This window comes from Populus euphratica, unplaced genomic scaffold, assembly GCF_000495115.2.
Source record: "Populus euphratica unplaced genomic scaffold, PopEup_1.0 scaffold1.1, whole genome shotgun sequence".
NCBI classification, from domain to species: domain Eukaryota; kingdom Viridiplantae; phylum Streptophyta; class Magnoliopsida; order Malpighiales; family Salicaceae; genus Populus; species Populus euphratica.
Window position 1 is genome coordinate 8182097 of NW_011499845.1, and position 22871 is coordinate 8204967.

The following is a 22871-nucleotide window of genomic DNA, read 5'->3' on the forward strand; positions in this document are numbered from 1 at the left end:
GATAATTTCTAAAAACAAATCCTGAACTTGACTAAATAAATTTCGTTTCTTAGAATTACTTTCAACATGATTTAAAAGATTAGTATGTTTGTCAAATTGATTATCTCTTCCTTAATTTGAAGAGAATTTACTAAACTATTATGAATATAGGCAATATAAGTTCCGTGGATAAATAGATATATCATGCATCGCGCATATATATATATATATATATATATATATATATATAAAATCGAATTTATGTATATTATTTTAAGTTAATGAAAGATTAAGATTAGTTGATGTAATAATTTATGTATTTGTATATTGTATTTTTTTTACTTGTAGAATGTGAATCAACCTCTTAGTTTAGTGAAAGAAAATATTTAGTTGCTAAATAATCACAAGTAGAAAAAATAAGATAACAAGGAGCTGGAAAATCTTAACCAGAAAAATTCAACCATGTGACTGACCAATACAGATATGAGTAGTTTCCCTAAGATCATTGAAAAAGTAAATTTAGTCTTGATGACAAAAATAACTCTTACAGTAAAAAGAAAATAAATTTAAACTTACAAAAATGATAAAGACGACAACAACTGTGCATTCATTAACATATATATGTTTTTGCTTGAAAAGGGCAGAAAAGTCATCTGCGGTCCTCGGCTCCTCCAGGGTTTAAACATCCAGTGGCTCTCTCCGTTCTGTCCACACCCCCCCCTCTCTCGGTTCCCTTGTTAGAGCAGATTAGAGTTCGTTTGATTTCTCACTCTCACTCTCATTTCATTTTCGTTTCCAATTCCGGAAGTATCGAAACCACTTACTTTTTCTATCATCGATTTGAGGAGTAAAACTGGTGATCTCTTTTACCTTTCAGGAGAAAAACGAGACCACCTATTTGTATCAGGTAAAGATCTTAATCCTTTTTCTTTTTTGCACTTTCAAGTGTGATTTTACCAATATATGATGCTTTCGAAAAGTAATTAGGTCAAAATTATTCCAAGATTTGCACCACCAGTATTGTACGTGTTGGGTGTAGTGAAATCGGTACTTTATTTCCAATATTTTCTTAGGGAGGGCATTGTGCAAAATTATCAACACTAGTTCCCCAACTCATTGTTAATAATTCCAATTTTAAGCAAAAATGTCGCAAAATTTTGGGTTAAACTTAAATTGTTGAAGAAAACCTAGGGATTGAATCTGTAATTGCCTCCGTTGTTGTTCTTGTCATCATCATCATTATTATTATCTCTTGGATCAAATGTTGTGCCATTGAATTAAATGCTTCCCTATTACTTAGAATTGATAATTGGCACATTTGCAGTTTGGACCTGAGAGTCATCTGTCCGTTTGCACTAGGCTGTCTATCACTTATATGTAGCAACTTTTGTTTTTTTTCCAGTATTTATGCCCTTTACCTCTGCACAGAATCATGGCTGAAAGTGATAGAAACGAACCAATCAACGAGCAAGTAGTTGCGAATATGTACACTGCTATGCGATCTGAACTAAACCAAATTTACTCGAAAATAACTGAACTTGAGATGGATGTGAGTGAGCATTCATTAGTCATCAATGCTATCCAACCGCTTGACCCTTCCAGACGATGCTACCGAATGATTGGAGGTGTGCTGGTCGAGAGAACTATCAAAGAGGTCCTGCCTGCTGTGCAGCGCAATAAAGAGGGAATTGAGGAGGTCATTGCAAGGCTTAATGAGGCTGCTGAAAGGAAGAAAAAGGAAATTGCTGATTTTGAAGCCAAGTACAAGATCAGGATAAGAAAGTCTGACAGTGAAGTAAAAGATGATACTAACAAGAAGGAGGGCTCTTCTCAAGGTGTTCTTGTGGGTCCTGCAGGTTCAAGTGAATGAGAGCTCTCATGTACTTTCCATCTTCTTTACAGTTTATCGGACATGTTTGATCAAGTTTTCCTCACTTTTTTGTTTATGGTGTCCGCGCTTATGGACATGTAATTAGTTGAACATGGCTGTTTGACTAGCTTATATGAATGAACCTGATTGTGTTTGAAAATGTTCGAATGACAGCTGATTTTGAACGAAACCAAGGGAGAACGCTTTGATTTTTCATAGATTTGAAGGTAGGGGATGAGGCTCTTATAACTACTTAGTTTTGTCAGTGTTGCCTGGGCCATTTGCAATCCTTGGAAACTACCTTCTTGAGGTGATTGATGCCTGGTGAATTAGACGAAATGCCAAATCTCTACTTGATTAGCAGTGAAGTCTACGAGCAGAGTGTCTTGGCTTGCGAGGGGGAGAAGTTAGATGGCATGGTGGGAGAAAGCGCGTTTAAGAGGACAATACTTTCTTTTGGAACCCTGGATGTATTGAGTGGCTCGTGGGATCATAGGATGGCAATGGGTCGGTTATGAAGGTTTACTATCTGTATGTCCGCCTCCTCATACTCGGTCCTGTAAATTGCCGTTTAGCTTGTCAAATGAGTAATGGGATGGGTTAGAATTAGAAAAGTGCATGCCCTTCAAATAAGCGGGTAAAGGATTGATATTTTTTTATTTATTTTTTACAGCAGTATATTAAAATAATTAAAAAAATTTATAAAAAATTTAAATAATTATTTTTTAAATTTAACAAATTTTTATTTGGACCGTATTTTCAGGGCTATTCAAATGATGTTTTCTGAAAATTTAATTTTTTTAAATTGATTTTTTTATGTTATTAAATGGTTTTGATATACTAATATTAAAAATAAATTTTAAAAAATAAAAAAAATATTATTTTAATATATTTTAAATAAAAAAAACTTTAAAAAACAATCACTAATGCAACTTTAAATACCCCTTAATGACATGCAAATGCTTATTTGTAAAACAATTTTAACAGGGAGACAATTGTGTAGACAAAAAATTTGACAAAAAAAACTTTTAATTGATAAATTATTTGTTAAAACTAAAAATTAGAATGAAAATATTTTTTTTAAAAAAAATGAACTAAAATGAACATTCATACTTGATTTTTTTTTTTTTTACTGGGCATGGGTTGGGTATTTTTTTGGATATAGATTTATCATAAAATTTATTAAGGAATAAGGATTGAGTAAACACAGCCTTTTGTTAAGTACGACTAAAATCATTCTTTAATTTTTATACTGCTTTATCCACAAGTAAAAACATTATTCAAAAAAGCATTGTCAAAACCCATCCGCTAAAAACCAAGTACTCCTGAATAATATGATTTTTTTGAATATACTAATTTTATTAGGTGAAGATATACCTTGAAAGATTTAAATAAGTTGAAGAGCAACATTGACTAATAAATAGGGTGAAAAAATAATAATGCTAAACATGGATAAAATATAATAAAAAAATTGCAAGAATACACAGTTTTTTTTTTTTGTTTAAATTTGGGGCTGGAAGCACAATTAAATTAAATGGGGCAGAATTGATTTATAATAAAAACTCGCAGGAGAATTATTAAAGATACCAGAAGGTTTATCAAAAAAATTCTTGGTTAAACTATAATTGGTTAGCCAATCTACTCAATCTGCCTTTTTATAGATATGATGCGCCTCTAGTCTTTTACTATTAAATTCCTAAATTAAACTATAATTCTTGTTAATGATAATTTTAATGTTAGTGATTAACTCAATACCAAGATAAAATTTAATTCCAAAATATTTTTTCTAAATCCTTTAGAGGAAGCTATCTTTAAACAGTTGGTAATTACCCACAGTTCAGCATGTACTGACATGCAGATCCCGATAATAAAAGCAAAACCCACAATCCACCTTTACATATCATCCTTCATAACTCCACCAGCTCCAACCACTCCTGGATTCCTCTTATTACAACCATCCACATTAATCTTTACCTCGTTGGAGGGTATCTCCACCCTATAGAAACCAGATGCTTGATATTTATTCTGTATCCAGATTTACCAAACATAGCCTGACTGATTTCACCATCTAGCCTCCTGGTTATGTGAACAGTACCATGGAAGGACTTTGCAGCAGAGCCAAAAATTCGTTGGTTTCTCTCTCTTTCTATACCTGCCACAAAGCAATCCCGAATTCAATCCCCCAACCATTCCTCCTAGAATTGGGATGACTCCTCCTTAAATTATTAACTAGCCAGGTTTACCAGTTATGGAATAGAAAGCCTCCCTTTCTCTAACTTCAACAATTCTATCCCAAACCCCAGGTGCTCTTGGGCAGTCTCGAAGAGCATGGATGATTGTTTCCTCTCCTGTCAAACAATGACAACAAGAATACACAGTTAATGATTCTTAAGATTCCCTCTCTCGGTAGTTAACATGTTTGTATCATTAATACAACAGCCGTCTCTCCTAGTGGAAATGTCATGCTGGAAGTTAATAATCATCAAGACCTTCTGGAATCATGAACGAGCTCTCCGGATGTGTCTGTCTACTGATAGCCAAACTGCAACTCTGAAACCTGAGGATGATATCAATCAGGTTCTCCAGGCGCTACTGGTTTCACAGGATGCTGAGTACAAACTTGCAGAGGACTGCTGTTTGCTCAAAAGAAAACCTTTACCAGCATGTAGACACAGAGAGGTCTGAATTGGCATGTCACACGTCAAAAACCAAGCCAGATGCTTTGCTGAGTGCCTTATTGAGCAGGGTTGATCAGATAAAGCGGGAAATGTGGAAACTCAAGGATATGGAAGAAGTGGCCAATGGATTTGTAAGGACCTGTAAAGATATTCTCAAGGAACACTTTGGTTGGGAAGTTGGGGGATAAGGTTAGTCTTTGTCAGACGCTCATAAAATTTTGCCGGTGCGCTGTCTTCATGCTTGATCTGATCAGCCGTATATTCTCTAAGTATACACAGGCCGTGGTACGTTTATCCGCGGACATGCAAATGAGCACATATTCAGAGATCTAGTCTTGTTAGTTAGGAAATTTAGTGTCAACAATACAAAGGATGAAATTAGGCATGACACTGAATCAACACAGCGATTCAGAACAATGTTTTATCAAACGTACAAAATATGGTATAAAATGAGAAGTAATCACTTAAGATCTGCAGATCTGACCAAGGGTTGGAAACACCTGCAAAAAGTACGCGCACGAGTCTAGAAATTGAGAACTGAATCTGACCTTTATGCAACTTCAATGCTGTTTTTGATACTTGTTGGGTAATATTCATTAGGTGATGAATGATAACGCATGAATTTTGGCTCAAACAGGCCTACCCGTAGAGTTCTTCTTTCCCCAGTACTATCTCGCAGATAAAGCTGCGTGAGAATTGGCCACACATGTTGTGAATGACCAACGTTGACATTTCTTGCCAAAACCTGTAATTTTTGTTTGAAGTCCATTTTGATATATCGTCAAAAATAATCTTCACTTAAAGATTTGGGTTTCTAGAGAGAGCTCGATTTATTTGATAACTTTTATTTTGTCCCAGGGGCTGTCAAAGGAACATGGATTTCCCAATGAGCAGTACTCCATAAGTGCTGGGGAAAAAAATTGATTCACGACATGATAAGAGGAATTTAGTACCATTGATTTACATAAACCGTAAGTGTACGTGCCAGTGAATTTTTCTTTAGTTAAATCCCTAAATTTCCACTTGGTTAAACATTTAATTTCTAATGAAAATCCCATAATCTTGACTACGAAAAACCCTTTGGAAGACGATAGCCTTTTCATTTTGTTTTTAATTAACTAAAGAGTTTTGCTGGTTCATTGGAATCTCCAGCAGTTCTTGAGTAATATAATAGGGTAGCCTTTCCCAATTCCTAAATTATGTATCTCAAATTTCGATCCATAATCTCTTAATGGAAGTCTTTAGTTTTAACTATACCGTTAACAAATCAAAAGTTACACCAGGAATCGCTCAGGTTACCCTTTAATACCCACGCAAAATCATCGCATTTCAGTATAGATTCTGGTTTCGAATTCTTTATCCATGGTCCAACTCGTTCATTCCAGAGGTGCGATTCAAGGAAGCCAATTGCTCTGATCATCTACTCTAAATTCAGAATCTATATACGAAGGTGTTCCCATAAGCAGTCGGAGCTTTCTCCTTTCTAATATATCAGTAATTGATTCTGTAATAAACTATAGGAAAACCAAATAGGTAGCGTAACAATCCAGAAACTGAAAACCAAGACAACGGTTTGTCTTGCATCCATCTTGACTTTGATCACTTGATTGGGATAACTACGGCCAAAAGCATAAATCCTCTCCACGTGGTGTCAGTTGAAAAATGTTGACCTGTCATGCTAATCAAGGGCCGCATATCTGATAGTGATCACTCGAAGCTGCCGTGGTTCGTATACGCAGGCCAAAGTGGAGAAGCTTTGCTGGTAGAAGATTCTTGAAAGTGGACACTTTCTTTTTCCATGACCAGCATTCTCAACGATGACCATACAATGCAGACACCTTTTTTCTTTAATCAAAATAGAGGTGTTGACAGGTGAAAATTTTACCGCCCTAATCCCCGAGCAAGGATAATACTTTCAACTTACATTTCAAAAATTACTGACAATACAAGAACCGATCATTATGTTCGACTTTTCAAAAAGACGCAAAAATTCCAAGCCGAAATTTGACTGTCACTGATGTAAAACGAGGGGAGGGTGTTCCAGCCAACCTAGTCTTCATAAACACAATCATTTCTTCGGTCACATACGTCAAACATAACACCGATACCATTGAATGTATAACAGAGTCTGGCACAGAAACCATATATATCCTGCAATCACGTGAAAGAATGAACTGTGCAAATGAAGCATATGCATCCACTGAAACAAACATTGTGAGGCACCCAGCACTGTTTTCAAACAAAGTGCACCCCGGAGCATCACTAGGGCCAATTGTTGCTAGTGATGCACGGCAGCCAGAGGAGCGTTTAGCGCCCATCGCACCCGTGACTATCAAGGGACTCCAAAGAATAGTATTACGCATGCATCTCTGGCTTTAAAACAGACAGAAAGGGATGAGGCAGTGCGGCAATAAGTGTCTGATTATGCAAAATTTAATTCTACGAGGATGCCTAATAAATCAAGATTTTGATGTTGCTCTTACATGTGAAGGAATCGATTCATTTCTTTGAGCTTGATACGGCCTTACAGTTGAAGGCCAAGTTGGCTGATTTCATTTTGTAAAAAGAAAACGCGGGCGTCATGATAAATCAATTACTCAATTTGGTCTAACCATATAATTAGGGCTCAACACAAATATAAAAAAAAAATGTCAAAAGAAGACCACGATGAAGTGTAAGGCTATAAAAATGCATTTGATTTAATAGGAAAATCTTCCACTAGTACAAAAATATAAAGACATTCAATAATTCAATAATGTGGAATGCCTTGTCAACCAGGAATACAACGATAGAGAAAGGTGCTCCTTAATCTTTAAAGCTAGACAGAGAATAAAAAAAGAAATGTTAGAGAAAAAGATTTGTCACGCAGAAAAAAGAACAAGTTGATAAAAGGTCTCAAAAGATAATATAATTTACCATTCCTCTACAAAACTTGAAATTCTAGCCGCAGCAGAGATATTAAAGTGCTAAACTACAAGACAAACGAAGGAGCTAGGTCCAGAGTAGGCGGCTCTACACGTGAATAAGAAGAACATGTATTCGCAAATCTCATCCACCCAGAGAGGATGAATAGGAGTAGTTTTTACCATTAATGCATGGAATTATGCTTTTGATTTACAATGACTTCAAAAATGCCAAAAATGCTAGCATGTTTAACACCATCAGTGCTAGGACTTGTAGACCAATCAAAGAAACATTGCCAAGGAATAACATCCAGCTAATCAACGAAAAATGATATGAGAAATCGGAAGGAATACATATACGGAAGGGGCTACTTCTGATCACAAAGCAAAAGCAGGATGGCATGAAATCAAGTAAAAAATCTTATAATGAACATGGGGGCCAGCAATTCCAAAAAGATACTCGATTCAATTCTAAAACTAACATAAAGGAAAGGCAACTTCAATGGTAGTTAAAAAACAAATGAAGCTATGATGCTTAAAAACCAAGTCCAAACACCCAACCAAAGTTCTCAATAATACAATAACAATCAAGCCTCAATCCCATACTAGTTGGGGTCGGCGATATGGACGAGTCACGTTCCCCGTGCTCATACAATATTAACACCGAATAAAAATGAAGAACTATCCAATACCTGGACATGCCAAAACATAAAAAGCTAACTAGAGTCTCAAACTTTCCAAATTCAATGCTGCTGCTAACACGCTCATTATGCACACACGAAATATATAAATAAGAGAAAAGGGAGAAACCTTGATCGATTCATTAATCATCAATAACAAAAGCAAGCACACAAATCCTAGTCCCAAGTCCCAACCACCAAAAAATTTAAATAAAGAAGAAGAAGAGGAAGAAACGAACTTACAGAAGCTGTTGACATGAGCATGGAGGTCATGAATACGAAAAGAATTACTCAATTCAAATCTTAACGTAACAAAAACCTCAAATCTTAACGTAACAAAAACCAATAGAAAACATGTAACATCCAGTTCTGCTCCTCTTATTCTCTACAGCCACATAAGAAATGAAAGCACAAAACAAAAAACTTAGTCTACGATTATCAAAAATCAACCTTTCAACAGAAGTTTTCACTGATAAAACACTAAAATCAAAATGAAAAACTATTTAGTATAGGAGCATGCCAAAACATGATGAACTACCCAGTCTCAAACTTCCATCTTCCATAATCGTTATCAACACACGCTGACCAAAAAAAAGGAGAAACCTTGATTCATTGATCATCAATAACAAGAGTGAGCATACATATCCTGTTCCCAATCACCAACCTTACAAGACAAAAAAGAAAAAGAAAAAGAAAACTAACTCCCACAACATCACTCATTTGAATTAAAAAGAAGAAAGACAGCTAGAGAGCGGTAAATTTTATCATTACCATATCACTGTACAAGCACAAGCCTAGAGTTATTATTGTTATTTCCCATACCTCCTCTAAACTCCCCGTTGTTATTATTACCATTCCCTTCCCCCCCCTCCCCCTCTCCTTTTGGCACCGTCACAATCAACTCTCCGTCAGCAAGAACCGCACTCGCAAGCTCCGGCCTGGTCGTTTCCGGTAAACGGAATCTCCACATATCCAACTCTAAATCGTCAAGTGACGATAATTCAAGATACCCATTTGGCCTAATCACAATTTTAATGACTCCAGGGTGGATTTCAACTGTGTGGGCCCTCATATCACCAATGTTATCATCAGTTTCAGCTACAAATCGGAAACAATCGGGATTTTCCTCGACCGACACATCAGCATCTGACCGGAAGGGGAGTTCCAAGATCCGGCTGAATATGTGGGGTAGCCTCCTAAGTTTCTTGTTTTGGGACCCACCTGCAGAAGATGTTAACGGATAGAATTGGATGGTAATGTTTCTTTTCTTGGGTAATGGGTGAACCTTCATGGTTCTAGATTATTATTTTTCTGGGTGTGTTGTTGGTGGGGGAGATGCAAGAAGTGGGTAAAATAAATAGTGAAATGAAAGATGCTACAGGGATAAAAGAAAGTTATTTTTTTTATTTTTCTAGACAGGAATCAAAATCTTGTTGGGGTTGTGGAGGGGAAAAGGATAAACAAAAAGTTGATCGGTGTTGTTAATTTGTTTGATGAGAGAGGAGAGGAGAGGAGAAAGGAGGAGAGAACCAGAGGGAAGCCCCAAGGCCTCAAGAGAAATGACAGTAAAGAGATGATTATATATTATTGCCCCATTTGCAATATGTGTGCGTGTGAGAGATATGAATAGATTCTTTGAGTGCTAAAATGTAAAAAGGCAAATAATTTTTGTGGAATGGAATTGGATGGGAAATGTTTGGATGGAATCCATTTTAGGAAAAAAGAAATGAAATCTTCTGTTCCTGTGAAGCCTGTGCAGAGACCGAGTGGGGGGAGGGGATTCAATGAATAGATAAAAAAGTGAAGGACATTTTCTTATTACCCCTGCCTTTAACTAAATTACGACGAATACCATTCTTGTTTTTTCAAACCAGAAAATTAAAGTTTCCTTTTCTTTTTTTTCATTTACATATCCATTGTTTTCTATACAGTGATAAATAGGTGGCCGAGTTATATCGCATATTAGGTTAAAAAAAATTTAATACTAAAAACAATATTTAAGCAATAATAATTTGAGATAATTGATTAAAATGCAGTATGAGATATAAAATTAAAAAAAAATTATAAAGTTAAAGATTTAATAATTTAATGTCAAAGATAAAAAAAGAAAAAAATCAAAAAGTATAACATTGAATAAGAGAATTCGAGTTAGCTCGGAATAACTTGACAAACCAAGAACCCGCAATATAAAATTGAGATAAAAAATTCAAGAAGATGACCTAATGAAAAAACCAAAGTTTGATTAAAAAAAAAAGCATTAAAAAAAACTCTGAGTCGATCCAGGTTAACTTTAATGAACCGTTCTTAGAATGCCCAAAATGTGAAAAAATGACAAAGCTTGAGCTTAAGGGTAAACAATTTAATGCAAGATAATAATAATGAAAAAAATAAAAATACCATAAAAAATTGAGGAAATTTTTTTTTGAAGTCAACTCGGATTAACTTACCTAACTCACCACGTATGACATGAGATCAGGATAAAAAAAAATAGAATTTCAAAATAAGAGCCTAACAAAAAAACCTATAGGGTAAATAAAAATACATTGCAAACAAAAATATAAGTTGACCTGGGTTAACTTGACCAACCCGTTCTTGAAATAATAAAATAAAAAGATAAAGGAAAAATATTAAAGTTTAAGGGTAAATAATTTAATGTAAAATGATGAAATTAAAAAATAAAATCATAAAAAATTGAGGGGAAAAGTCGAGTTAACCCAAGTTAACTCGACTGACCCACTAATCACAACATTAGATCAAGATAAAAAAGTATAAACTTCCAAAAAAAAAACTTAGTAAAAAAACCCGAAGTTAAATAAAAAAATACCGAGTAAGAAAATACAAGCTAACTCGGGTTAATTTGGTTAATACATGCTTGAAATAACCTAAAAGGAAGAAAAGTTAAAAAATCATGTAGCTCAAGAGCCAACCAGTTCACGTTCAAGTATGAAACTGTTGAAAAAAAATTAATTTTATAAAAAAAATATAAGGCAATCATGGTTAATTTGACTAATTTTTTATCTGGAGTACAAGATCACGATAACTCAATAAAAATAAAAGTGAAAAAAATAATGAAGCTAAGGAGCTTAATAGCATAATGCCAAATAATGGATTTATAAAAAAATCATTTTTCAATAAAGAGCCGACTTGTTGGAAGGCATCCAAAAATAAAAAATAAAAAAGTAAAATATCAATCATTAAAATAGTTTAAAATCCAAATAATATAGATCAAACATGATATAAAAAAAAAGATAATATGAGGCTAAATTGAAAAACAAACAAATAAAATAATATTTTTTTTTGAAAAAACCAAAGGAAATTAAATATTGAGGCACGAAATTGAAAAAAATCAAGAAAATGATAAGAATATATTATTCAAGAGAACAAAGATAAAAAATAAATGAAAAAACAAATGCAATAAGATTAAAAGGGATAAAATTGCAAAAAAAAACAATATTCAAGAAAAGTATAACATTACAAAAATAAAGCGAATAAAAGTAGAGGGACCAAATTGAATAAAAAAATTAAATTGAATAAAGTACTTGGGGATGAAATTAAAAAAAAATCCAAACTTCAAAAAGAAATAATTAAAAAAATAAGAAAAAAAATAATAAGATTACATACACACAATTATTTTTAAAAAATTTTGGACATGTATTTTTAAAAAATAATAAAGAAAAAAGATAATAAAATAAAAACTTTCACCATAATCCAACCAAATCTTCTCTATAAACACGTAACATAACGCTGGAAGGAGAGCAATATGCTACTTCTAATATTGTGTTGGAAATAGAACTTTGGCTACCACATAATCCCCACACATCGCTTGAATGCCATAATGCAACGACACATGAACAACTTTTTTTTGAATAATATTTAAAAATTTAAAATTATCAACTCACTCTTAACAAAACCTAAAACTAACAACAAAATTAATAAAAGAAAATCAAAGCACCCTTACAAATAGTCTTTATTATTTTAAATTGCAAGGTTGATTATGTTATTTTATTGTTCTTTTATTAAAAAAGATGAACTTTTTTCCTCCAATAATATATTTGTATCTCAAGTATTAATTTTTAAAAAGACAAAAGCGCCTCGCCTAAGGATTTTTTTTTTTTGCCTTTGAAGGTAAAATAGTCATTAAACTTTAACGAAAAAACATGTCCTGACCATTTTATTCCTATTTAATTTTACATTGATGAATATATTCCATGAAAAAGATGTTTTTTTATCACCAATTGCATGCTTAATCAGTCTTTCTTGGAACAACAAAATCATATCCATACTATTCCATCCCATAGTTTCTTGTGTTGGGCATGGAGACTCAGCTCATTCAGGTTTTTTTTTTTTAATTAATGCCAGTCCTTAGCAGTGCATAACATTGCTTAGATCTGATCTAATTTCGACTGAAAAAATCAGAATCACATGGTTGGTAGCTGGTAATGGGGGGTTTTGTTGGATTCAAAACTCTCGCAAAAGATTTGCTGCTTGTTTAGGAGTGCTTGACTGCTCTGGAAATTAAAAAAAAAAAAAGGTGATTTTTCTACCTAAAACGCGGTAGGATAATTTGCATCTATTTAGATTAAACCCATTTATTATTATTATTATATATATATATAAATCAGTTGATCAATTAGCAAACTGTTGCTGTTGCACATCGATTTTAAACCGAAACATATGGCTAGCAAAATGTCCTCCATGTATAAATTATAATATTGTCACTAAATTTAAATAATTAATTTATTCGTGACTTCTACGTTGTCCCATGACTACTTTATATAATGTAACGTAAGACATGCAAGCTGCTCAATGCTCATTCATCTCTATTGTCCTGTACTGCTCATTAAAATTAATATTGAATTTTATAATTTATTTTATATTAAATTATTTTAATTTTATAATTTAAATTGTGTATTTGAGAAATTAACTTAAATATTTTTTTTTAATTTTACTTTTTAATATTGAGTTTGATGAAAATTGAGTTTTATAATTTATTTTAATTTATTTTTTATAGAATTATCATGATCTCATCAATTAGTACGTAGATTAATAACTTAACTTGGATTAACTCAAATCAATCAATTATATTATTTTCTCAATATTTATTAAAATATCTTATCTTTAATATTTATTTTGAATGAGATTATATTTTTATCGGTTATTCAAGTTGTCTTTAAATTTATTAAGACAACCAAACCAAATCATATCAAATTAATTTTCACATAAGAAAAAACAATATCAACACCCATATATTTTTTTCATGTTATTTTTTTATACCCTAACGCGACATAAAACTAGTTAATTACTATAGTCTATTCGTGGATGCCAACAGGCACAAGGATGATAGATTACTTGTGAATCTTGAACTCATTCTGTGGAGGGGTTCTCTTGTTTAAGATGAGGTTATCGAGACAAGAAAATGAAGGTTCTATGTTCCTTCCTATAAAACCATCGGTAGAGAGTGTTCTAGCCATCACAGAACTCTAATCATTTTTGGTTTGGCTTAAACTTGCCGGTTCGACCAACCGCGTGCGGTAGGTCCTGGAGATGGCTGTAGTTTCTAGCCACTTACAACTTGTCCTTCCTTGAATGGAGGCATTTAAGCCAGCGTCCCCGTATGCTCCCGGAATTATAGAGCTAACAACAGCCATGTCTTCTTTCAGGTAGCAAATTATAGTCCTTCCCTTTCACTTGATTGAATTTGAACCTTATGCTTCCTACTCTTCAATTATGTGAGCTGAGGCACAATAGGCCAGATCACTAGGTTCTTACATACTGTTTCGCAACATTTCATCATCTCTGTCCCTACCCAGAAACAAGGCATTGATACGTGTAATGGCAAGAGCATGCTTTTGGTCAGCAACCGCAAATATTAGACATCACCTAAGGCAGATATGTTTCCATCCCATGATTATAAACATTACCCAAATGATCTCCTTGATAAATTGCTACCATCATCATCTGCACAATGCATTTTTCTGGTTTGATCATTATAACGCCCCACCATCTTAAATTCACAAATCTGGCAACTGTTCGAACATGATCAGTTCCTGCAATGCTTAATGTCTATCTACTTCCCATCATAGCAACATGCCGCACGTAGACATTCATGGCCATCAGAGTTGCTTATAGAGTTAATCGAATAATGCTCACAAAAATTATCAGACAATTCCAGTTTAACATTAGGCTTATGTGACACCTAACAAACGTTTGGACTTGAAAGGGCATTCTCTCTGGTTCGCTCCAAGTCATTCATTGACCTTAAATCTACAGTGGTTGCAAATGTTCAGAGTCCAAAGACGCTTCTCGATGGCGCATCCGACGCCTATGATGAGATCTTTTCTGGCTACGATTAAGTACTCTGGCAGGTTTGCCTGAACCACCAGGGTGATGGATTTCCTCCACAGATGCCATGAAACCAAAAATACTTTCTAGAGGGTCTTCCATTACATCTGCACCAGGTTTCATCTAGAACACAAGGATAAGATTAGATGATGTGATAACTAAGAAACCATTACAATCTTCAAGCAAGAATTTTAATATTGGACATGCATGCTCAAGTAGAATAGACAAATAGTTATTGAAGCATAACTACATCTCTCATCCCTTTTCTTAGTTTTTCCCTTGTTTTTCCTATACCAAAGTGAAAGACAGGAGAAAACTAAATTCAAAGTGATTGAAAAGGTCAGCAAAGAGCAACTTTATGAGCATGCTCCCCAACACACAAAAAAGAAAATAAGAAAGAAAAGAAAAAAACAAAACACAACAAAGCCTAGCCTAGCCTGTAACAGATGCAGTTGCTTGTTCATAAAAAATTTCAGTAGTTAGAGTTGCTGTCCTTCCATCACAGAAGTACCTGAGGAAAACTTTCTTACCTGTGGCAAGCAACTAATGTATCCCAAGCTTGGTACCAAATCCCTACAAATTCACTTTTAAGGCCTAATATGCTCTAAAATCATACCTCTTCCAGCAGAAAAGCTTACTACAGTAAACAATGGATCAACTACAGAATGTATTGTCTCGTTGAAGGAGTAGAATATCTTTTCCGGTGCTGCTGACAATCCTGTCCAAACTGGGGAGAAGGTTACCTCCTTTTCCATGAGAGTGCATTTGTTAACTCCCAGTCCAGGCCCAAAGCCCTGGCTGTTTCCCCGTGACTCCATATTGAAAACTATGGTTCTGAGATTTTGCATAAATGCCAAGTCTTGCCCGGTGGATGCTTATACATGAACTCAACTGCATAATTATCTCCACAACATCCTGGCTCGTCTCATTTTCAAATATGCTGAGATACTGGGATTTTCATTTCTCTTCCCCCCTAAGACTGCCCTCCCTATCCTCACTCTACAGTTTCTGCTAGAGGATGTAGAAGCAAAAAAAAATAGCCTAATTTTTGTTTGCCCAAGAAGACCATGCAACTATGAGTTAGTCTACCCACAGCAACAGAAACATAATGAGAAAGATGCAGCATCTAAATGTTTCATCAGATATCCAATGGATATGAATTATTCCTCATGATTCAGATTTTCTACCTCTAGATGTTTCTGCCTTTAGTGTATTGATGGAATAGAGAACAAAGCTCCCTAACAAATTCCAAATAGGCAAGGGTTTGTTAAACCTGTTCATAAAACGAGTAAGATTTGTTTTATATATGATTTTTTCTTTTGAAGGCCTCTTCTTTTTTCCACATTTATCTGTATTGCCTGCTAAATCGAATGTATGAAAAAAAATTGCATGTGAGGACCAAAAATCAAAACTATGAAAATCAATTGGTGACACTTCTAGCTGCAATATTAGGGATGTTTATCTGCAATTAAATATACTGTTTTGCATGTTCACTCCTGACTTTATTATGACTCCAAAAGCCAGTAAAGTAGTCAAGCCTGTGTTCAAATAGGAATGTTTGGTCATTGCACTTACAGGAACTTTCTTGGACTCCACACCAGCCCTTTTGACATCAGAGTCAACGAGGGAAACATTGTGAGAATCAATGTCATGTGTTCGTTGGCTATAAGCAACATCATCAACAAAGAAATTCCGATTTCGAAGCCTTATTACTGGCCTGTCTGAGTTTGAGTCAACAAAAACATTCTCTGAATAGAAATGCTTATTCAAACGATGCATTGACCAAGGATCATCTCGATATTTATTTGCCATTCTGTCATTAGGAATATTATTCATCACTAATCAATAGTTAATAATTCCTCAAGCAATGGAGCACAGATGTTGGTGAAATGGAATGTAAGGGAAAAAATGGAAAATGAAAAGGCAAAGAAAGAAATGCTTGACAGAGAGGAAGATGACTATTAGATACATTAATTATACTAGAAAAGACAGTGCTCAGCATTTAATAAGAGATTCATCACGGTCCAGAGAACTACTATTTATGTCACAGATACTTATCTTAGGATCGTTGGTGAAGATTCAGACAATTAGCTTGGAATGTTAGGAAAAAATAACCACATATACTTTTAAACTAGCTGGCCTAAAGCATCTCAGCAATCGTGTCAGTTCTAGTGGCCAACAAAGCTATAATTTCAGACAAACTAAGGTTAACTGAGTTATTTAACAATGTTGACTTGTCAGTTTTTAGAGAAGTTTGATTTCGTAACTCCCAAACAAGCACAAATGATTTCAGCAAATAAGAGGTTTTCCTATTCACTTGATCTATCAATCTCAATATTCTTGCAGAAAATTCAGGTTACAACTAAGTTCACGGGACAAATAAACCAAAATACTCTGCAACTGATGAACAACACAGCTAGTTAATTTGGCTTGACAACATGCCAGTTCCTTCAAACAAGAAAACATCAATATATTCTAGTACATTGCAGACAACAAGAAAAATTCACTACAAACAAGCAAGGTGAGGAGACCTACATATTTGCTAACTCCTTCTGCAACCGACTTCCATCCATAGCAAGAATATGATCAACACAGGTATCCAAAGACTTGTTAAATCTCCAGAATCCAAATAAAACAGCAGCACCTGCAAACAGGCAAAACTTACAGATTTTTGTCTATACAAACGAAGGAGTGGTCATGTAAACCGACAATATCAACAAAAAGACACTAGTCCAAGGCCTTAACTGCATTACCTCCTGAAATATTGGCTTGAGCAAACCGACTTAGCTTCCATGTTGCTGCCAGAATGCTACAAATAATCAAATAAGCAGCAGTAGTAGACTAAGATGATTCTGATGGCAGTGAAAGATTGAGATTACCAAGTAAAAGAACAACATTAACGGCAGGCGAATGAAAACCAGAAGAAGAGCAGACAAGCACGATGTTCTGTTTTAACCCCGGCGATTTACTGATTGGGCATATCTATATGCATAATGAAGTATTAAAATACATACCTGCCCAAGCAACAGTGGCACCGGTCATAACACCGGCCGTAAATTGCCTAACAGCCTTAGACTTGCATGTTTGAAGTATGTTCGCTTCTTCGAGTGTCAATGCCTCCTGTAGGAATTAACCAAAAAAAGAAACCCAACATGTGTTCACCCTATAAAAGCTTAACAAAAGGTAAAGGTTCTATTCTCATAAAAAGAAAAGAAAATGTGGAAGGGGAAGGATTGAGATTTAGGGAGTAGGATCACTTACAAAAATCAAAGAAAGGGAGGAACCCATCTGTATTGGAGAAGATAAAAGAGGGTTAAAAGAGAGAGAGGATTTTATAACTTACCTTTTGGGACTTGAGGAGTTGTTCAAGATCAAATAATGCTTCGCCCATTTCCTCTAAAGTTCTTCCTTCGATCTCCTGTTTAATTTAATTGCAAACACACAGGATGTCACTGCCACTGCTTTGCTGTCTGCGCTGCAGGTCTTGAAATTGCCGATGTTCGCTCGCATATAAGCAAGTACTGTATAATCTTCCAAATTGGAAGGGATGGTTTGAGAAATTACCGGGCCAGGCCCAAATTACAATGAGCCGATTAGACAGAATGATATTTTTTCCGGCCCAAAAGAAATAAATATGAAACCTTCCCAGCTCCCGCTCCTCTCCCTACCAAGAAAATGTCCGCCCACGCCCGCGAAAATACGTGTTCCGCTCAATTCCATCACCCGACACCTAGCTGACAGCCCTCTCCACCTCCACCTCCACCTCCTCCACCAACACCACCTCCACATCCCTCTCCCACCTCAGACAAATGCACTCAGCTCTAACTTCCCTCCTTCCCTCCTCCTCAAACTCCTTCTCTCCTCTTCTTCCCTCGACGACGCCCTCTCCATCTTCACAGACCTCCACACATGTGACAATCCTCTCTCCAACAAACTCTTCCGCTATTTATCTCGCATCGCCGAGCCTGAAACCGCTTTTTTAGCATATGAGAAAATAAGGTTGAAGATGGCTTGCTTAGTACTGACAGTTTTAGATTTCCTTCATTGCTGAAGGCAGCTTCCAGAACTTCTGGGTTGATTGAAGAGAAGGAGATTCATGGGGTTGCGGCTAAATTGTGTTTTGATAAAGACCCTTTTGTTCAAATGGGCTTGGTGGGTTTGTATGCTGCTTTTGACCGGATTCTTTTTACTGATGTTAGTTTATTAACAGGTACTATCAAAGTTGATGTGTTGCAGGTTTTTGAAGAGATGAGGAATTCCAATTTGAAGCCGGGTGAAAAGGTTCTGTCAACCACAATATTGGCTTCTGGTCAAGCCCGAAATTTAAGTTGTGAAAAAGCAATAGATGATTTCATTATTGGAAATAATATTGTGCTTGATACTTATTAACAGAGCGCGCTGGTTACCATGTATGCAAGCAGTGGCTGTTTGGATATTGCTGAAGAATTATTTACTAAGATCTCGTCAAAGAACTTGGTTGTTTTATCAGCCATGGTTTCTGGGTATTCGAGAGTTGGGAGAGTCGAAGATGCTCGCTTTGTTTGTTACCATATGTATGAAAAGGACTTGGTTTTTAACAGACTTGGTTATGCTGAGTGTGATAAGCCTCAGGAAGCTCTTAATTTATTTAGTCAAATGCAAGTTTTGGGAATCAAACCTGATCAAGTTACTATATTGAGTGCAATTTCCGCCAGTGCTCGTCTGGGTATTCTAGATCTCTTAGTGGGCTGATGAGTGAGGGAAAAGGGTCATGCATCCGAATAGTTAAGAATCTCAAGTGTTTGTGAGGACTGCATATACCTTTATAAAGTTGGTTTCGAAGGTTTATGGGATGGAGAATATTGTTAGAGACAGGACTCGATTTCACCTTTACACCTTTACAAAGCTGGCGTGTGCTCTTGTAATGAGTCTAATGACTATTGGTGATTTTGTTTTCACCTATCTGTATAGAAATTGTTCCTAATGGAGATAGTTTACAAATTTGGAACTGAACAGTTGAAGATCCTGTGGTGCTTGTTCATACACCTTGTTCCTGTGAATACAGGAGGATAAGAACTTGCTCAACCTCGGAAAAGAAAAGGTAAAAATCAATTAGACCTTTGTGAAAAAAAGGTAAAATCCAATATCAATTGGAGATTACCTTCTCAGCAAGAAAAATTAGAAACACTGGTCATGTAGTATCAGTTCAGCGTGTACAATTCCAATTTAGAATATTAGAAATTGAAATTCTTGTCGTCTTAGAATATCCAAACATCACTACGCCTTAGAAAATGAAATTAAGATTCAAGCAAAAACATGACAAGGAAGTTGAAATGAAGGGAAATGGTCCTCTTGATACCCTTAGGTTTTTTTTATTTCTTCTCACAAGCAATGAGAACTGGAACCGTGCTGGAGGAATTAAGGCACCGCGTCTTCTATCAATATATTCTCTCTAAGTTGGGATGATCTTGACACGGTCTTTTACTGTAAAGACACTGTATTGTCGCTCAAAATCAGAGAACAACCAGAATCCCGGATTCATACTTTTCAGAGCTCGTGACATTCTGTATTTGAGGACCCCTGCTACTGATGAAAACAGCATTGAGTTATCCAACATCAACCTACTCTCATACTCCAGAATCCATGTATTGGGATCTAATTGGACAACAGAGGCAGCCCAATTTCTGTGAAACCAAGAAGTGTTGGCTTTTCGAATTGAGTAGCCAATCTTCCCCTCAGACCACTTTTAAACACAAAAAAATATATATCATGAATTTGATTGACACAGGCAAACCATCTACTATTTTAGTTGTCATAAACTGCTACTAATTAGAGAAGATGCACATGCAACAGGATTTTGGGTTTACCTCGGTAACTCTGCCTGACAACACAGTAAATGATCGGGAAGAAAATTCTGTTTTGAGCAATCCTCCAGTTTGCAAAGGCCAGCCCCATACGCTCACCTCTTCCACTGCTGACTTGTACAAGACGCACCGTGAATTCAAAAGCAGCCCATCCTGCAGTTCATACTTATTCATGATATTATTGCGTTGAAAAATACCTCACGAATCCTTGAGCGAAATTTTTTAATAAGAGTTTAGGCAAATGAAACCTTGTTGATTTCCCATATCGAATTCATAAAGCTGCAATTTGAAACCTTCCCATCGGCAACAAAATCTTTCAAATCACTCTGCAAAAATCTTAGCCTCCGATTCAAATCTTGTACAACCCTGTATCTCTCACCAATACTTCTAATCATATCAGGTGAAAACGAAGGCTTTAAAAACCTACAAACCCACCAAGAAAACCCATTTTCCACACCATAAAGCAAGCTTAATCCCCAAACCAGGCTAAAAAAAACACCCCAAAAACCAAAAGGCCGCGGTTCTTTCTTCTTTTCTTTCTTTTGATTCAGAGTCAATCTTGCTGTTGATTTGAGTGTCGGAGAGTCCATTTTAGGACAAGAACTTGATCTCGGTGTTGAGATAACTGAAGTATCAAAAGAAAGGGGAGTGCATTCCATGTTGGCGCGTGAAGAAGAAAGCTTGGTGAGAGAGGACTTTTGAATGCTGACTGGCATGAGATCAAGGGTAGCATTGATGCTAACTAAGCAAATATCACAGTTGCAAGTGGCACCTTTTCTGCAACCAGGGAAGTAACAGCTATCTCTTTCTTCCATGGCCGTGTTGTTAGTGTTGGTGGCGCTTGATTTCATGGAGAACAGTGATGTTATCGTGCTGTATGCTTTCATGGCTGAATTAATTGTTTCTGCTTGTTTGGTCAAGAAGAGAATTTTAAGCGAGGAGGCGATTAGGAGACTGTTTGAAATTTGAATACAACGGTCATGTAATGGCGATTTTACGTGCACGCTTAAGCTCTACAAAATGACTGAAATAGCCCCATTATCTTTTGTTTTCTTCGCAATTTTCTTCCCTTTCCTTCTCCCTTCGTCTAAACTCTTAAGGAATAAAGAAAACAAAGAAAAAGAAAAGGGTTATTGTTACTATAAGTTTTTTCTACCTTCAAATTTTTACCCTCCATCCTCTTTTCTTTCATCCTTATTTATTTGTATATTTCAAAAATATTTTTTAAAAATTTAATTTTTTTAATTTTTTTACTTTAAATTAATATTATTTTTAGTATTTTTAGATCATTTTGATCCACTAATTTTAAAAATTATTTTAATATATTTTTAAATAACAAATATTTTAAAAACAGCTACAATTATACTCTCATATATATTAATATCGGTTAAAGTTTGTTTCCCAATTCTAATCATTTAGGAATTAGGAGCGGTTTGAAGTTGCACTGGATTTCATGTTTTATGATTTTTGAAAAATAATTTTTAATATTTTTAAATTGTTTTGATATATATTAGCGTTAAAAATAATTTTTAAAATAAAAAATATATATATTAGCATTAAAAATAATTTTTAAAATAAATAATATATTATTTAAATATATTTTTAAATAAAAAATAATTTAAAAAATAACTATTATCACATCTTTACTCATATTCTTAATATTTAGATTATTATTAAATTTCCCTCCTCGCTTTGTGCAGTAAACTACTTTAATTATGACCCTTGCAATGCTTTACCTCGTAGCAAACATCTTCCAATATTTACAAATGATTTAGATCCGTGACATCTTGGAAGTGAGATTAACATCACACTTATCACTGTATAAATAATTATTCGAGGTTAGATTTCATTACTCGTATAAGTAAATCTATAACTTACATATAAAAATATAAAATTAACCGAGGCATTTAATTCAACTGATTATCTTTGTCCCACGACACACTTTTTAATATAAAAATGATTCGAGATTAAATTTCAGCACAAATAAATACAAATTCAGAATTTTATATCAAATTAGGAACTCTATCAAAATACTTAATATTCAACTAAAATATCTTTACTACATATTCAATCCAGTTTTGGTCTAAACACACTAACATCATATGACCTATAGAGTTATCTTAAGAAATCAATTAAGAAATATTCTCCAAAATTTAATAAATCCACTAATTATCCTAAAAAAGGAAAAGGAAAGGGAAACACACGCTGGTTAATTCTTCTTCTGTGTGAATCAGTTGTTCACCGAATAATTCCCAATTTAAATTGATGAACAAATAAATCAGAACCCTGCCGCACTTCGATCTTGATAACGCTAATTCCAACACCCTCTCTGGAAAAAAAGGAGGTGCGTCTTTTAAAGTTATCTGCATCTGCTTTATGCTGGTAGAAATGAAGACCGCATGGGGTTTGATCAGAGGTCAACCTTTCTTAAGGTACCAGAACACACTCTGAGTATTCGATCGACAGCTGCACCATTTTCCATTTCTTTCCCTGTCCTGGAATCTTACAAAGATATATGTATTGACGAGCCGATGTACATTTGTCTGCAATGTAGACAGGAACAAAAATAATGTCAA

General features: G+C 34.9%; 5 protein-coding genes across 10 annotated transcripts; 2 read left to right on the forward strand and 3 right to left on the reverse strand.

Moving 5' to 3' along the window:
- The first annotated feature begins 570 nt into the window (after positions 1–570).
- On the forward strand, positions 571–2039 carry PDF2 (prefoldin 2). 4 transcript variants are annotated; one of them, XM_011028338.1, is made up of 4 exons: positions 571–681; positions 726–731; positions 857–886; positions 1382–2039. In XM_011028338.1, exons 1-4 carry the CDS (start codon positions 601–603, stop codon positions 1847–1849), a joined length of 585 nt encoding a protein of 194 aa, XP_011026640.1. In that variant the 5' UTR covers positions 571–600; the 3' UTR covers positions 1850–2039. The 4 variants fall into 4 exon arrangements, with proteins under 4 accessions (XP_011026640.1, XP_011026655.1, XP_011026648.1 ...); XM_011028354.1 differs by having other exon boundaries at positions 638–681; positions 1408–2039; XM_011028353.1 differs by having other exon boundaries at positions 594–731; positions 1408–2039.
- Positions 2040–8692: 6653 nt separating this feature from the next.
- LOC105127188 (uncharacterized) lies at positions 8693–9901 on the reverse strand. The gene has a single exon (XM_011028365.1). The coding sequence runs from the start codon at positions 9399–9401 to the stop codon at positions 8886–8888; it is 516 nt and encodes a 171-aa protein (XP_011026667.1). The 5' UTR covers positions 9402–9901; the 3' UTR covers positions 8693–8885.
- Positions 9902–14086: 4185 nt separating this feature from the next.
- LOC105127192 (uncharacterized) lies at positions 14087–17972 on the reverse strand. 2 transcript variants are annotated; one of them, XM_011028373.1, is made up of 6 exons: positions 17796–17970; positions 17467–17572; positions 17206–17250; positions 16988–17096; positions 16028–16265; positions 14087–14575 (listed from the first exon to the last, which is right to left on the reverse strand). In XM_011028373.1, the coding sequence occupies exons 1-6, from the start codon at positions 17841–17843 to the stop codon at positions 14375–14377; spliced, it is 747 nt and encodes a 248-aa protein (XP_011026675.1). In that variant the 5' UTR covers positions 17844–17970; the 3' UTR covers positions 14087–14374. The 2 variants fall into 2 exon arrangements, with proteins under 2 accessions (XP_011026675.1, XP_011026683.1); XM_011028381.1 differs by lacking the exon at positions 14087–14575 and adding an exon at positions 14622–15493 and having other exon boundaries at positions 17796–17972.
- Positions 17973–18681: 709 nt separating this feature from the next.
- On the forward strand, positions 18682–19457 carry LOC105127209 (pentatricopeptide repeat-containing protein At4g14820-like). Its single transcript, XM_011028411.1, has 2 exons — positions 18682–18733; positions 18845–19457. The coding sequence occupies exons 1-2, from the start codon at positions 18701–18703 to the stop codon at positions 19181–19183; spliced, it is 372 nt and encodes a 123-aa protein (XP_011026713.1). The 5' UTR covers positions 18682–18700; the 3' UTR covers positions 19184–19457.
- On the reverse strand, positions 19396–21272 carry LOC105127201 (uncharacterized). 2 transcript variants are annotated; one of them, XR_842587.1, is made up of 4 exons: positions 20544–21272; positions 20299–20448; positions 19791–20174; positions 19396–19484 (listed from the first exon to the last, which is right to left on the reverse strand). XR_842587.1 is itself a non-coding variant. In XM_011028394.1 (3 exons), exons 1-3 carry the CDS (start codon positions 21180–21182, stop codon positions 19884–19886), a joined length of 1080 nt encoding a protein of 359 aa, XP_011026696.1. In that variant the 5' UTR covers positions 21183–21272; the 3' UTR covers positions 19521–19883. The 2 variants fall into 2 exon arrangements, 1 of the variants encoding a protein (XP_011026696.1); XM_011028394.1 differs by lacking the exon at positions 19396–19484 and having other exon boundaries at positions 19521–20174.
- Positions 21273–22871: the final 1599 nt, after the last annotated feature.